At 31.4% G+C, this 17,351-nt stretch overlaps 3 protein-coding genes across 3 annotated transcripts; 2 read left to right on the top strand and 1 right to left on the bottom strand.

Moving 5' to 3' along the window:
* Window positions 1–9,093: 9,093 nt before the first annotated feature.
* LOC119667550 (uncharacterized protein DDB_G0290685-like) lies at window positions 9,094–11,943 on the bottom strand. Its single transcript, XM_038076857.1, has 5 exons — window positions 11,643–11,943; window positions 10,054–11,584; window positions 9,806–9,984; window positions 9,558–9,748; window positions 9,094–9,497 (listed from the first exon to the last, which is right to left on the bottom strand). The coding sequence occupies exons 1-5, from the start codon at window positions 11,801–11,803 to the stop codon at window positions 9,337–9,339; spliced, it is 2,223 nt and encodes a 740-aa protein (XP_037932785.1). The 5' UTR covers window positions 11,804–11,943; the 3' UTR covers window positions 9,094–9,336.
* A 1,287-nt stretch (window positions 11,944–13,230) lies between these two features.
* On the top strand, window positions 13,231–14,315 carry LOC119667540 (probable U3 small nucleolar RNA-associated protein 11). Its single transcript, XM_038076845.1, has 2 exons — window positions 13,231–13,994; window positions 14,055–14,315. Exons 1-2 carry the CDS (start codon window positions 13,440–13,442, stop codon window positions 14,262–14,264), a joined length of 765 nt encoding a protein of 254 aa, XP_037932773.1. The 5' UTR covers window positions 13,231–13,439; the 3' UTR covers window positions 14,265–14,315.
* A 1,260-nt stretch (window positions 14,316–15,575) lies between these two features.
* On the top strand, window positions 15,576–17,339 carry LOC119685174 (RNA cytidine acetyltransferase-like). Its single transcript, XM_038099394.1, has 6 exons — window positions 15,576–15,775; window positions 15,867–15,961; window positions 16,037–16,196; window positions 16,261–16,548; window positions 16,606–16,769; window positions 16,826–17,339. Exons 1-6 carry the CDS (start codon window positions 15,668–15,670, stop codon window positions 17,337–17,339), a joined length of 1,329 nt encoding a protein of 442 aa, XP_037955322.1. The 5' UTR covers window positions 15,576–15,667.
* Window positions 17,340–17,351: the final 12 nt, after the last annotated feature.

The raw sequence follows: 17,351 nt of genomic DNA, 5'->3' as shown, positions 1-17,351 counted from the left end.
CCATGTATAAGAAGGTGCTGTGCTTCTCTGTGTGTTGTGTGCTCATTGTTGTTGCTATCGGTTGAGGGTGAAGTTAAGTTGAAGATGTGCGACCCTGCAACGTATGAGTCCATCTCGAACCTCAAGAGACTTTTATTTTCCCTTTCAATTTTTGTTGTCAGTTTAGGTCTGCGTTTTCATCCTTTAAGTTGATTTAAATTTTTAAGGGGTGACGAAACGCCCGCTGAGAAATATGTGAAATTTTTTTCATATCTAATGTTCAGTTCACATTGTTGTAGTTTAATTTATGAAAAATGATGTTCACACTTGCTAGAAATTTTTATAAATTGGAATAATTGAAACATATATGAGAAGGTGACCGCACGTATGAAAAAAGAGATAATATCGTATAGCAATACGATGTTACTTAGATTTAGGATATTACATAGTTGTGAAAGTTAGTTAGTTAGTTAGTTGTGGTGGAGGGAGCAACGAATCCTCCTCAATTTGCTAAAAAGCCGTTTTGAATCCACAAAACCTTGTAATAGTGGGAAACAGAGAAAATGTCAAGTTAGAATCAGCCAGAGGCATAAAGGCTAGAATCTGGCCAATGCTAATGCTAAATATATCGCCGAGTGTGTTGAAGAACGGTGCCCCCAAAAACTTAAGCCTAGTGAAAGTTAATTTTAATAACAAATAATAATAATAATTTATATCAATAAATATTAAAAAAAATTATTAAAAGATAAATATTAAAAATTTTATAAACAAAATGCAGGATATCTTCTGCTTCCCAAAATCTCTCGACATATGTGCCTACAGTTTGATATTGTCTTTGACAGGGGCAACATTAAATGCATGAAATGATCTTAGCGTACGTATAGATCGAAGAATCGAAAACTTTAGAGCAACTATTTCTAGACAGATGTGTTTGGATGCTAAGTTTATCTAATAGATGAAAAGTTTTTGCTTTTCGAATTACTAATGATTAATTATCGATTCAGTTTAAGATTTTTCTACAGATTTTTTAGCTAATATTTCAAATGAATTTTTTGGGCTTTTATCTATATACATTTATAATGAATATATGAGTACCTCTCGGTTTTTCTCGGTAATTTAAAGTTATAACTATAGAAAAAAGTTATAAAATATTAAAAATCTTTTTCACTTATTTACTTTTCTTAAGATGCCCCGCTTCTGTGTGTGGTTTTCTCAGTCTCGTTTCCAGTCACGATTGGTGCTCCTTTTATAACGACACTTTAGCGGATATACCATCTCTCCCTACAACTTCAAGTATTTTTCCACCATTGCAAAGTATTGAATAATTTGACATGATCAAGCTAGCGTAGCCGCCAGATTGAAGTTCCTTGGTATAAAGTACTTGTCGCAAACTCACAAAGGATCAAATATTTTATGAAGAACTTTTCTTTCAACCCTTCTTACTTTTACTTTATCATTCTACATAAACATCCATGCATTTGATCTACAACGAAATATAAATAGAATGAGCCGAAGGTAGTATCTATTGCCCATCGCAATTTCATAAGTGTTACTTATGGTGATGTAAAGCTAGATAAAGTTCTTGACATCTTCGAAAATATAGTTGTCAACAACTAAGCATATAAATGAGATACATTTCAGCGTATAAATATAAATATTGCCATTACGATAAACACATGTACAGTGCATAATCACTCCCTTGATGAAATTGAAGAAATCAGGGAATAAGGAGTCAACTTGTCTACTGCCTGTAAAGTATCAAAGAAGCTTAAACTTGTCTTGACAGAAATGCAAGCATGTCTCAACGTCATTATGCATAAGCATTTAAGATTTGCAGAGATATAGAACTCAGTTATATCAGCATAAGCGCCTCTTCTATGAGACTGTCCAATACTGTTTTAATTTTGGCAAAAAGATAGTGCATATCAATGCTATGTATGTATTTTATAAATCAATATTATCATACATTGGCTTTAAAAAATATTTATTTCTATTAACTTGGTTGCAACAAATGACAATAAAATGAAATTTGGTTTATTTCTATATTATTTACTGCTCAATTGATCTGTTCCGAGACTGTCATTTTTTCGGATTATATGTTAAGAAAATATTGTTTCTAATCAATGCAAATGTTAGTTTATATTAGGATTAAGATCTTATATATAGATATAGCTTATCTTATATTTAGTCCATGAAAAAACCTAGAATACAATGAAATGCCAAAATAGGAAAATATCATTTCTAATCAATGCGAATCTTGGCTCCATATATACTTGATTTATAAAAAAACTTAGAGTAAAATCATCTGCTAAAATATAAAAGGCGAAGACTTTAAGTGACCCTGAATACTTTCAGATATTATTACTGAGAATATAAAACCATATTTTATTATATGCCACAAGTACTTTTAAAATGGTTTCGAAAAAAATATTCCTCCTGTTATATTACGCTGTTAAAAAAAATATCAAATTTAATCTCAATCTAGAGCAAATAGTACTAAACCGAACAATTTGAAAGAGTTCATTACTGCTAGATTTAGAGTTCCATAAATCAAACTGTACAGCTTTCCGTCTGTCTATCTGTCTGCCAAGTCTCTTGTTCTAACTAGCAATAGAGATATATGATGAATTGCACTTTTGGGAATTTTAATGTCAACTTAGGGGTTGGTCGGTTGCTCATAACATAAGTTCACACTAAAGGGGTTATGATGTATTGTGGGCTTACATTCACTGCAGTTTACTACCGTCGCACAGAGACAAGCCTTTTGACTTGCATTTCCTGGTTAATTTTTATACCTTTTTTATTTCATGTTCAGCAAATCGTAAACATTTAAAATTGTTGTACTGTTCACGCATTTAGTTTATTTATCATTCATCGTTCACGGCTGTAATTCGACTCCAAATTCAGCTAAAGAACTTGCTTAACTGATAGTGAATTGTGATTGAAGCTCACAGGCACACGTACTGGTGGCTTCTGTTACATGTAAGGTGAGGTATTATACGCAAATCAGTGTGAATTATGAAACCACTTTTAAATTTTTTTTGCCATTTGATTAAACATGTCGGGCGCTACTTTTTAAAGTAAGTATTCTTAGTTTTCAAGGTTTTTAGAACGCGTATATATATATACTGGAAATTTATACTGCAATATGTCAGTTCTAATTAATACTGAAAACTAAACTTAAAACTTTTTAATTCTAATTCTATATATATTCTATATTTTAATTCTATATTTCGAAATAAATATAGTTTGTTATAATTTAAGTTTTATTGTTTATATTGTTATTTATTTATATATTGTTATCTTGTTCTATGCAAATTTTTCAATAAATCTTGAAATCAACATATAACATATCTTTCAATCTTTTCAATCTCCCTTAAAGCTATGAAAAACACTTTTTTAAAAAATTTGAGTTTATAGACTTTATTTGACTTTATATACTCTCATTTAAAAGTGTAACATTAATTCATTTTGATTCCATTTTTATAGAAAGATTTATGTGCTCTCAAAATAGGTCTTAGGTTCGTCAATCAGTTCGTCATATTAGCCAAATATTTTTTCCTTGAAATGTCTTTTAATGTGTGTAGAGCTTTAAGCACCAGCTCTAAAGAGTACAGTAAGTTTTGAAGCAAATCAAAGCAAAATTTCCTCTACTGAACTACTGTTTTTCGTCAGCTCATAACATTAATCATTGTCTTGGGAAAAACAAATGCGTCACAAACTTCAAAATCAACTAATATTCGTGTAAAATTGTAAACACACTACTTTTGGATATCTTTTAAATATCAACTCTATCACACAACTTCATTTTTTGGTCTATGAAAACTATTTGAGGGACTTCCTTAATATTAAGTAATCCATGATGTTAATCCGAACTGTCAACTGTCAATTTTCCCCAACGTTCAATATAAACGATTTTGGTACGACTGCTTTTATTATATAGTGTATATCAGTTTATTATATTGTAGTTTCATTTTGTAGTCTTCATAACACTTATTAAACCACAGTTTAGCTTTAATAGTAATTTTTCCCAATCAAAAAACAATGTTTAATCAACATATGAAAGTCTTTTTTATTCTTTATGTTAAAAATTACAGAACTACTGTCGCCAAAACTACTGTTACCAGTGTCATCAATCTGTCAGACCAAGGATAGGTCAGGTTTTGAGAGTTGTCACCACTTCCACTCAGCGGCATATATTGCCCATTGTGATGCCCTCAAAAATTTTGCCGGGAGAGGCGAGTTACTAACCTTTGTTATTCTTGTTAAACCATTTGATTTTCCAGATGAAATATGTCAGACCAAAGTTTTGTTAAGTGGTGTGATATAGCTATTTAGTATATTCCAAACATAATCAGAAAGACTGAATTTCTGAATGTAGTGATTATTAATTACTACAAAATTGCCAAAAGTATAAATGAGATAGCGAACAGATAAAGCTCTGTTTTTATGTTCTATCTATAAAATCTTATATATTTAGAATAAAGAATTCTTCATCCCGTAGAGTGTAGATGTCAATTAATACAAAATTAGTTATATTTTATTCATGTCTTTGTCAAAATAAATACTATTATTAAAATACACTTGTAAATACACCATACAACCCACAAAAAGAGAAAACCAATTAATTTAATTAATAAATTTGATGTTCATAATCTGCATATAGGTATACTCTTTTTGAATTCCAATGGGGCGTTGATCGACGCAATATACGTATGTATGTGTGAAGTACACCATGGTGTTAAGCCTTCACGGCAGGTATACACGTAAAATTCTGGACCTTCATATGTAAAAAAATTGATACATACGCCATTAATGTAGCGCACATAGAGAGTCGTTAAGAACAATACTTTTATTTAATTGGTCGACTTGTGATTGCTATTGTTCTTTTGTTCTGGCGCATATGACAACTCCGATTAGGGTTGCTATGGTTTGGGATTGTTATTGTAAATTATTATTGTTGCTGTTACGAGCGAGTATTGTTATTGCTGTTGCTGTTGCTGTTGCAGTTGCTGCTGTGAATTTTGATGTTTCTGGTGGAAATGTCAACACAACAATTTATTTTATGCATAACAAGTACGAGAACAGAGATTGGAAATGGTGTCATATGCTTTTATCACTTTTGGTAATTTCCATAAATTTTTTTTTTTGCTTTATACACGAATCCTGTCTGGTTTTTTATGCAATATTGCTCTTGGTGGTTTACATCGAAAAGTGATATCCCAACATTTAGGGTTCATACCAAACAAATGAATGAGAATAAACAAATTTGAACTAATTTCGTTAACATACCGAGGTGAAATCACATTTCAAAAATAAAATTAGCAAAAAAAAGTTTTGTTAATTTAATCTCTTTAAGGATTCAGTTGCAATTACACTGGATAATGAGATTTCGGTTGCAATGGATGCAATGATTACAGTACAGTGAGTGACAGAACTGCGAGTAATACAATATTTTATAGTTATAATCATAATCAGTAAATTACTATGTAACCAGCTTAATTAACATTCGAATATTACCTGGGTGTACAAAAAAATGTTTAACAATTTTCAAGCTCAGCTCAGCTCAGCTCAGCTCAGTTCAGGTCTCAATAAGCAAACAAGAAAAAAAAATCAAGACATTAATGTCATTAGCAACAAAGGTTAGAGGCGGAAATACACGCCCACTTCCTTGTCTGACATTTCCCCATTTAAGTGTCATATCAAAGCAAAAGTTACATGAAAATTATAATAAACAAAACTTTGAATAATTTTTGGCTTATCATTCCGATGTCTATGGACAAAATAACAGCGCGTGTTAGTGTTAGTCACGTGTCGCGACACGTGCCACAGCGCAAGAGATTTCCGTTTGTAGCTCTGATACTTGCGTGGTAGGGTTTAGATTAGGAATGGCAGCTACAATCTGGAGACCATCCATTCCAATCTTAGCGAATTTTTAAAAAAAATATAAAGTTGGCAAAATATGATAAAATGATTTACTTTTCCAATGTTGACGATAAGAAGAGCATAGTCTGTTTGGAGGTAAAATTTTAAATTGTACTGATGTCTTCATTCATTCCACTGACAAAATGGCATGAACACACGCCTGTATTTGACAAGCCATTATAAATATCATTTCAGCCATACTTGAAATTTGATATCATAAAATTACGCTAGAGTATAAAAATAAATTCTGTTTAGGTAATACCAAACAACAGCAACAAAACACCCAAGTATTGGATAGAGTGTTGTATTCAAACACATACATACCATACATGCATACAAATTTCGTAACCATACGAAGAAGCATCACTCCTTTAGAAGTAACTTTACTTACTTACTGTTGTCGTCTTCTCCTCGTGGAGCATAGGGCCTCTGCCATAGATCTAAACCAAGCTCCATTGGATGCTTCGCTGCATATATCATTCCAGTTATAATTTACATTATTAAGTTCTCTGTGTATAGTTCTACGCCATGTTTGTGCTAGTGCGCCAGGTCTTCTAGAGCCTTGCGGTTCTATCTTAGTGCTGTTTTTGCAATATGGTTTGCAGGTCTTCGAAGTGTGTGGCCAATCCATTGCCATTTCTGTCGACCAATCTGAACTGAAACGGTTTGTTGCTGTGTAAGGCTCCACAAACCTTTATTTCTTATACTTTCAGGCCATCTTATAGCAATTATTCTGCGCAACCACTTGTTTATGAAGATCTGTATTTTTGACTCAATACGTTTGGAAGCTTTTCATGTTTCACAGCCATAGAAGAGAACAGATTTTATATTTGATTCGAAGATGTGGAGTTTTGTTTTACGAGATATTTAACTCGATTTCCATATATTTCTCAGCATACCGAACTTTAAGAAGCATCTATTGTGCATAGTATGTACTATGCTGAGATGCCAAGGATGACCATAACAAGAAACTACATTTACTTACAATCTGTTAATTTTTCATTTGTATTCATATCATTAGCTTCAAAACTATCACACATTTATAACTATTCTTGTTCAGTTGCAAACATTCAATTATTCGAAATATATTAATTCGTTTTCTATTCACAAATTAATTCGTATAACAGAAACAAAAGCTTGTACGTCATACTGATGTAGCAAATTAATCTACAATGTAGTCTATTATTAAATTTTCAAGCATTTACCTTATTCACAAATTTCTTGAAAATCAATAACTATTCGAAATCATTCGATATTCTCAAAACACCCAGAATTTCAGATTAATGGATGTAGAATACAGAAGGACCCCTAAAAAAACCGCATTGGTCAGTGTACAGACTAACTCCAACTCAGCTGAAAGACCCTACTCCCTAATTCAAGTGAAAGTAAACCAACCTGCATAGTCTATAACAGGACTGTCCAGACTATATACGATCGCGGGCCAATACAAATTACTGTACAGATTGGAGGGTCGCAAAAACAAATACATACGTTCATAGTTGTTATTATAAATACATTATAACATTATAAATTCGTTTATATTGTTAAATTTAGTTTTATTAATTTATCAATTTAAATTCATTTATTTGGTATACCATAAAAATAAAATAATGTGGTTTTACCAGTACATCTAAAGAAAATTTAAGTAATTGTAGTAGATTAAAAACATGTCGCGGACCGCATAAATATTAGCCGCATTTTGGATGGCCGTGGTCTATAATATTGACGAAGTCCTTAGCATTGCAAAAAGACAACTCTGTTAGGTCGATAAGAAAAGGTGCTTCACATCTTTTTAATCTTCTATTGGATAAATTCAGTTGTCTGTTCTACAAGGTGTCTCGGGATCATTAAGCACGCAACTTAGACACAAATTCGTAAGAGCTTTGTGCTTAATTGGAAACTGGATTATCCGATCCGATAAACGATATTAAATAAACAAGTTCAACCAATTATTATATATGCAATTATTATATTATAAAACCAATTATTATATATATAATATATAAATTCTTAGTATCAACAGCAACCGACTATAATCAAAATAATTGTTATATAATATATAACCTGTGGTTGTTACATAGCTTTTTTACCTCTTAATACTATAGGTTATCTTAATTGTCCGCTTGCTTCAACAAATTGCGAAACATTCCGATGATTAATTCAGAGTATATTTTCAAAAATATATAAATAATGTTTAAAGGGAATGAATAAAATAAAAATTGGGTTGATGAATAAAAGTTTGTTATGAACTTAAACCACGGCCAAGATGTTAGTTGGCTTGACTGGAACTGAATTTAAAGAATCAAGCAAAAGCTAACCAAACCAAGCCAATTATGTTGAGACTTGCATTCTTAATATAAGTGTAGTGGTATTTGTCGTGCCAAGTTGATTCCTATAGGAGGAACCATAAGCGCAACATTGTTTATAAAGAAAACAAAGAATACTGTGTGCAGCTTGACTACAGTGATCATAACTGAATCAGCATAAACAGTAAGTTAGCTTCAATGCACTTGAAATAGTGTAAACAGGAAGCGTTCCTTTGTGTGTAGAACAAATTCCTAAACAAAAACTGTAATATTGCGCTTTGTCTTTTATTTCAATTGATACAAAGTAAGACAAAACTTAATTTAACAAATATATGGAATAAATCCACATAAAAAGTTGTACATAAATTCTAATCAAACTAATTCCCAACGCATATTTAAACTAGTCTTTCGCAACAGTAGTTGACGACTATCATTATAGTCCACGTATATGGAAAAGTAGCCAGCGATAGTAGCTTAAACGTGCGCAGTATACAGAAATGCATTTCTAGCTATTGCTATTATAGTTCAATTCTGTGTTGAGCATAATCCACATTTAAATAATATTTTACGCAAAAAATATTCCTGTCAAAACTTTTCTGATTTATTCAATAATTTTTTCTTATGTGCTAAACTTATTTTAAACTTGCACATTTACAATGTTTAGTTACAAGGTTTTTTTGTATATACCTATATATATATATATGTTTAGAAAAAAAGTAATGAATTATGTAAAATCATATAAGGCAAATCAGATTACTAAAAGAATATAAATCGAATTAATATTAAACTTAATGAAAAAAAGAGAAAAGAAAAAGAAATGCTTTGTCGAAATATATAATGTATAAGATTAATATATAAAGAAACTGATCAGTTTTATGCATATTTTTATATTCTATGCATATATTTTTCAGTAAACATCTTTGAGATTTATTTCTTATGTGCTACACTTATTTTAAAGTTGCATCATTTACAATGTATAGATACAAGCTGTTCAGGCATAAAAACTAATGAATAACGTTAAATTATGTAAGTCAATTCTGATTAACAAAATAATATAAATCAATTATTACATTCAATGTAATGCTTCAGGATTATATAAAATTAATTTATAAACAAACTGATCAGTTTAAATAAAACCTAATTCGGAGAGTTGTTTTAATAAAACTGGACATTCGACTTCATAGAATTTGTCACACTTTTTAACTGTTTGTACATACAATTTTTGAAAATCGACTACCATATCCTCCAACTTATCTACGAGATTTGAACTAAGTTGATCAGGTAAACCTATAAAGTTTAAATATTAACATTTAATCAGTATAATATTAGGATATGTACAATAATTACCTGCCAGCTTACACAAACTTGTTGAGTTAACATCAGTTAAATCCAAAGGATATCGACGTATATCCTCAATCTTAACCAAGCGTTCATTGGTAAAGTCAATGTATTCAACTTCGAATTCGTTGCCATATGCACCAATCACCTTAGCTCGATACCACTCTTCTTCAAACAGAGCTAAGCAGTACTCATTTAAACTAAAAGTTAATTATCAATAAAATTTAAACATAAATTATATTACAATATTTACTTACACTGGTTTATATGGCTTTGCGTCTTTGTCCATTTTTGCCAAAAACCTTTGCATGTTAATAAAAGAATCATAATTTTGGTCAGGAATACAGGCAAAAAGTCCCTCTTTAATGTAACTAGTGTCAATTATACGTGCCAGAAAATTAGTACAATTTGCATCTAATTTTTTTATCTCAAAGGGCTGTAAAATATAAATATTTAGGCTTTAATAATTAATCAAAATATATAATTTTGTTTGGTATTAAGTTACTGGTCTGAGAACGGGAGCATTAGTGCTTTGATCAATATTTTGATCCTGACGTTCATTGTTATTAAATTGACGCTCTTGTTGACTGGCTTCATTGTGCCCTTGATTGGTCTGATAGCTCTGGTAGTTTCTTTGTCTATTTTCAGAATAATTTTGTGGATTTCGATTTTGGTTTTCATTGCTCTGTTGTGGACTATTGGAATTGGATATGTTTCGGTTATCAGGACGATTCTGTTGTGGCACATCATGTTGAGAATTGCGATTATGCCATTGACGGCCTTCATTTGCACTACGGCGATCATTGGTATTATCTTGAGAATCCGAATTTAAAATCTGATCAATTACAATTTTATTTTGGTCATGCTGGCCATTATAATTACGTTGTTGTTGTTGTTGACCATCGTTATTACGCAGTTGTTGGCCATTGTTATTACGTTGTTGTTGTTGTTGTTGCTGACCACCGTTATTGCGCTGTTGTTGACCGTTATAGTTACGTTGTTGTTGCTGACCATCGTTATTGCGGTGTTGTTGACCGCTATAGTTACGTTGTTGTTGCTGACCATCGTTATTGCGTTGTTGTTGGCCATTGTAATTACGTTGTTGCTGGTCGTTTAAATTACGTTGCTGTTGCTGTTGTTGATAGTTGTTATTGCGCTGTTGTTGCTGACCATCATTATTGCGCTGTTGTTGCTGGCCATTGTTATTGCGCTGTTGTTGATAGTTATTATTATGTGGTTGCTGACCATCTTGAACACGTTGTTGACCACTATTACGTTGACGTTGCCCATCATTATTTCGCTGTTGTTGCCCATCGTAGTTACGTTGTTGTTGACCGCCTGAGCTGCGCTGTTGATTGTTATCATAACTACGACGTGAAAGGCCATCGTTACATTGCTGCGGACCACGTTGTTGCTTTCCTTGTTGCTGATTACCGTTACGATCTTCTAAACTACCACTGCTACGATCAGCGTATTGTGGTTCATAAGCATCATAATTTTGTGAGCCTTTATTACCAGAATTGCCGTTCTGTTGATTTCTCTTCAAGGCACTTTCTGAATTATGCTGCTGTTGACCACCTAGATTTAAACATTTTTGGACATCGTTAGCTTGCCGGTATGGCTCATTATTATCAAATTGTTCACCATCACGTTTGAATTGATGTTGGTTACCATGACTTAATCGTTTTTTGGCATCATTACCTTGCTGTATATCATGGTTAAATTGTTGTTTCCCTATCCTGACATATTGACCTTCAGTGTTATGTAGTTGCGGACTTTCCTGTCCGCGTTGTAGAGAACTACTACCGTCAAACAAACTGACATTACTAGCTTGTTGAATGCCAATACTGGCGCGTCCACTTTTGCCGACATTTTGATTTTGTTCCAATTTCTGACTAGTTTGTTCAAACTTAAAAGAATTATTAGCAGTGCCTTCATCTTCTGGACAATTATTTTCAAAACATCCACGTACTTCTTGCAATGGATGTCCTACCGCCATTATTTCTTTATCAAATGCCTCTCTCAATATCAGCTTACTACACATTTTAAGAATTATATGTATTATCTTTTATTTTATAATTTTATTGTACTTACGGCATTTTCCTGCATATATAACGATGAGAACGCCAATCTAATTTTTGACAAGCGGCTGAACAATAAAAATCCCCACACGTCTGGCAAACATGAGACGCAAATTTCGTGCACCTCACGCAAGTCGCCACATCTGAACCGTCTTCGCTATTGTCACTAAACATATTGACGATTAATTTGCTTTATGATTCCAAATTTGCAAATAATTCCAAAATCCTACTAAATTTCCACACTTCCGTTAAGTTCAGCGACGCAACAAAAATGGAAGTTTTTCAAAATGTGCATAAAAAACAATTACAAATGCACTATTTGCAAATTTGACATAATAACAACAGAATTTAAACAGGGTTGTTATATAGAGACATACAATATTATAAAAGATATAAAAAAGCATATCATACATATTATTTTGAAAAATTAATAGCAAATTTAGTTAATTTTAATATTACACAAAATAATACATATAGAGATGCGTTAGATTTAAAATTAAATACAAAAACAGTGTTTTACTTTCATATATTTTTTCTTCAGAGAAAAAGTATTATTAGCCTTTCTGGTATGTGAAAATAAATTAATATCTAATATTTGCTAAACGATATATAGGCATCACTGTTGCAATCTGTAAAATGTTGTTTTCGCAAACAGCAAATCTTGCATATGTGCACATAATGCAAGCAAATTATACTATGTATAAAAATATATAATAAATCTAACATTAAAATGAATAATGCACTAAAAGCAATTTGCAAAATGTAGAAAATTTTGAAATTTCCATTTACAACAAAATTAAAAATAGTTTTTATTCTATACTCATGCCTTAAGATATATAAATTTGTTAACAACTAAAAAATTCACAATAGTAGGCTTATTGCGTTGGTAACACTTTTTTCTGTAGTAGCGAAAATGTTTGGCTTCTTCACAACTAGGTGCTTAGACAGAGCAAGTAGTGTTGTTGTTTTGCGTACATTTAAACAACTTTAGGCAAGAAACTTTAATTCCTTTGTTCTTGCAACTTGCACACATAAAAACTGCCGAAGGAACCTAATAACAAATGTTGCACATATATACTACTAGAATTGAATGCTTTTGGTTTCTCCTTTTTAAAGCATAAAAACGTAATAACTGCAGTAAAAAAAAAATTAAATTAAAATAATTGTACTAATGTATTTAAGTATGAGCATGTACTTATTTGATTGAAATTAAAATATATTGACAAGCAAGGACAAACATTATGATCATGCGGTTTTGTTTTAATTTTTACCATTGATGTCAGAGCAAATAAACAAACAGTCAGCTAATTTAGAAAGTTCACTTATAACATTGCGACAAAAGAATTGGAATATATGTTATATTTTGATAATGTTTACTTTTATTTGGATGTATACTTAAATGATTACTTTTATTCAAATACAATATAAAATGCTCACAAATAATCTGTTTGTGGTGTCATTCATTTTAAGTATATTTAGATAAAAAAAAACTTATTCATAAAATTATCTGCAGGTATTTTTGTATTTAAATATATTTATCAACCATATATTTGTTTAAATATTTTTTGCTTGCCACTTGTTTACTGATTTAGACAGTCCTGCAAAATTCGCAGACCATTCGCGTTACAGGAATACCCCTATTGTGAATAATATTATGTATTGTGAATATATTATATTTTGAACAGCCCTGTTCTACATATCAAGCAGCAGTGAAGAATAACATTTAATACATTCACATGCACATGTTGATTGTTTGCTCGAGATTTAAATTGTAAAAAAAAAACAAATTCAATCAAAATATTCGATTACAATGTCTTCGTGGAAGAAAGCATCGAAAAGTAATCAAAAAGTACATCGTGAGCGTCATCAACCAGAATCTCGGAAGCATTTGGGATTGTTAGAAAAGAAAAAAGATTACAAAGCTCGTGCGAGAGATGCAGAATATAAGGAAAAAGCATTAAAATTATTGCACAAGCGTGCTTTGAATAAAAATCCGGATGAGTTTTATCACCACATGATAAATTCAAAATTGCGCAGCGGTGAGCATCATGAGAAAAAGCAAAAGGAGGAGCATACCAAGGAACAGCTTCAACTCATGGAAACACAAGACATTAAATATATAACAATGAAGCGTACAATGGAAGCCAAAAAAATACGTCGTTTGCAATCACAACTTCATTTTATAGATTTTGCAAACACGGTGCCTAATAAACACACATTCTTTGTTGATGGTAAAGAAACTGTTTTAGAAGGTAATGAATTAGCTGAACGTCTTGAGACTCATCCCAGTTTGTTAGAACGTAAAACAAACAGGCCACGTTTGAAGGATTTGGAAACCTTGACAATTCCAGAAATTAATGTAGAGGTGAATATTGTTAATCATTTTAATTAGCACAGAATATTCATTGTTTTTTATTATATTTAGAAAATACAAGCTGGCAATAAATTACGTAAACAGTCCTACCAAGAACTAGCAAAACGGATAGAACGTGAGAAGGAATTAAGTATTGTGCAGCAAAAGTTACAAATACAGCGTGCACTTGAAATGCCACGTCTACTTAAGCCTAAAACAATAAAACCTGGCACAAAAACTTCACCTCCAGTTATTAAATTTAAATATGAAAGAAAAAGATAATTTTTCCGCGTGTATATACGTATTATTATCTTTTCATTTATAAAGTTTAAAAAAAATGTTAACATAAAATATATTAAAAATTAAAACAACATAGATTTGGAATATTTTAATGTGTTCTACTTAGTGTGGTTTTTTTATTTATCCAAGTGTATAGGAGCCCTCTGTAATTTTTTTCGCCCATCAACTTTTATGCTACTGAGTACTCTGTTAATATAAATGTCATTTAAATTTAACAAGTATTACTTATTATGTCATTAATTAATTGTATTGTTTATGTCATTACTTGCTTATACGGGTTCTGATCTGATATCGCTAAGGATCTATGAGGTCAGACAGCTCTCCCTGTCTGATCATCAAACACGATTATTGTGAACGTGAAGTTAATAATGTTAATTTTGTTTATATCTCTTGGAGGAGATTTGAACTTTAATGGATTTGACAAAAGTTAAAATAGTTTTCACCTTGGAAATCTTGTAGGCAAGTATTTACTTCAAAAGAAAATTGCCAATTCAAATTATAGAAATAATATACCAAATTTTTTTTTTGATGTATTCAAAACATCACAACAATGTTTTTATCTGTTTATGGATTCAGTGACTATCCCATTTGATTTAATTTGAGAGACTGAATCCCTCGAAGTCTGTGAATTTTATTTTTGTAAAGGAAAAGCTTGTAATGCTCTTTTGCATATACAATAATGTATAAGCATTAACACCTAAAACTAAATTCGGTTCTATAAGCATGATAGAATATTAAGTATTAATAAAGAGGTTTTCGAAAAGTAGTGAACTACAACAATAATTCTTTTTATATTATTTTAATTAATTAAGTTTTTGGCTGACCATACAGTTGTTTAGTGTTTTGCCAAATACCCATCATCAGTGGTCTTGGAAATAATTCTTGTATTTAATTATTCGTAAATAATATTTTGAGACTGCAAATACCAGGAATCGAACTTGTACCCTTCCAAATTTGAGTCAGCGTACCTTAACCAAATGACATAAAGCCGTACTCGACTTTTATATTCGCACATTTTTTTTTGGAGTTTTGTTAATTTTCTGTGCAAGTGTTTTTCACTGACTGTGTTTATATTAGAACGAAATCATAAACCAGCTGTAGAATAATTGAATTAACTAATTATATTTTTATTTTTATAAATATTGAGTATTAATTTGATATAAAAAAGTATCTTCTCTGATTGATATATGCAACGGTCTTTCATTGCAGAATCATTTGCGTAGATCGTAAACTGGTTTTTTAAATACATCTGGCAGCGCTCTACGTATTGCTTATGATTTCAAAACAAACGTAAGCATTTTATACGTCAAAACAATCTGTAACAACTGAAGCGGCTGCACGTGCTAGTTTATTTGATTGCTAAATATTTTTTAATTTTAATAAAAATGGTTAAGAAAAAAATTGATAATCGAATACGAGTAATGATTGAGAATGGGGTGAAATTAGGACATCGTACTATGTTTGTTATTATAGGCAACAAAGCTAGAGATCAGGTAAATAACTTAAAAGCACTTCGCACTTTTTTACTTGCAAACTAATAATTTATTTTATTATAAAACATATTTAAATGAATTTTATTCGCAGGTACCTATTTTGTATGATATTTTAACGAAGTCAACAGTTAAGGCCCGACCTCCTGTACTTTGGTGTTATAAAAACAAAGATGAAGCCATTTCAAAGTAATTATCATTCTAACTTGAATAACTTTGTTATAAGTTTTATATAAATACTGACTTACATTCTGTTATATTTAGTCACGGAAAGAAACGGCTCAAAAAGATTGCTGCTGGTAAAATAGACATTAATGATGCTGATTTGTTTGACGTGTTTCGTGTGGCTACAGAAATACATGGTCGTTATTACTCAGATACACATTCAGTTCTTGGGCGAACATATGGTGTTTGTATACTCCAAGTAAGTACTTGAAGAAAATATTTATACTCAACAATCATCGCATTTACGATTTTATTTCACAAAGGACTTTGAAGCTTTAACACCAAATTTACTTGCTCGTACTGTGGAGACTGTTGAAGGCGGTGGTCTCATCATACTGCTACTTCAAACAATGCAATCATTAAAACAATTATATACCATGAGCATGGACGTGCATAAACGTTTTCGCACCGACGCTCATCAGACTATAACTTGTCGATTTAATGAACGATTAATACTTTCATTGGCAGATTGTAAACGTTGTTTAGTCGTGAATGATGATCTCTCTGTTTTGCCAATCAGTTCTAGAACCATAAATGTTGAACCCGTTAATGTAAGTATAAACACTTTAATGCAAGAAAATGCACATATTTATTTTTTTTTTAAACAGCCTGTGACTATTGGAAAATCAGAACAAAATGAGCTTTTAAAACATCTTAAGGATAGTTTACGTGATACCCCACCTGCAGGGCCACTAGTAAATTTGTGTAAAACTTACGATCAAGCCAAAGCAGTCGCACAATTTATCGAAGCTCTTGCTGAGAAACAAATAAAGTAAGTTTAAATAATTTACAACCCAACAAAAACAATATATTTATTATATATTTTAGACCACCGACGACATTAACTGCTGCACGCGGTCGTGGTAAATCAGCGGCTCTGGGATTGGCTATTGCTGCCGCTGTGGCTTTTGGCTATGTTAATATTTATGTAACTTCACCGCATCCAGAAAATTTAATTACATTATTTGAATTTGTATTTAATGGATTTGATGCGCTTGAATACCAGGAACATGCTGACTACACGATCATACGGTCAACTAATCCTGAATATAAAAAGGCAATCATACGCATAAATATCACCCGTTCCAATCGCCAAACAATACAATATATAGCACCAAATGATACGCATTTATTAAATGCAGCAGATTTACTTCTAATTGATGAAGCAGCTGCTATACCATTACCACTTGTAAAAAAAATGATTGGACCTTATTTGATATTTATGGCTTCCACAATCAATGGTTATGAAGGTACTGGACGTTCCCTGAGTCTAAAGTTGATATCCCAATTACAAAAGGATAATAATGCACCTCCACCGGTAAACTACTTTGTTATAATGTAATTCAAAAAAAAA

The sequence above is a fragment of the Teleopsis dalmanni genome, chromosome 1 (genome assembly GCF_002237135.1).
Source record: "Teleopsis dalmanni isolate 2A chromosome 1, ASM223713v2, whole genome shotgun sequence".
Taxonomy (NCBI): domain Eukaryota; kingdom Metazoa; phylum Arthropoda; class Insecta; order Diptera; family Diopsidae; genus Teleopsis; species Teleopsis dalmanni.
The sequence above is the reverse complement of the archived record's forward strand: the minus strand, read 5'-3'. Positions and strand labels throughout refer to the sequence as shown.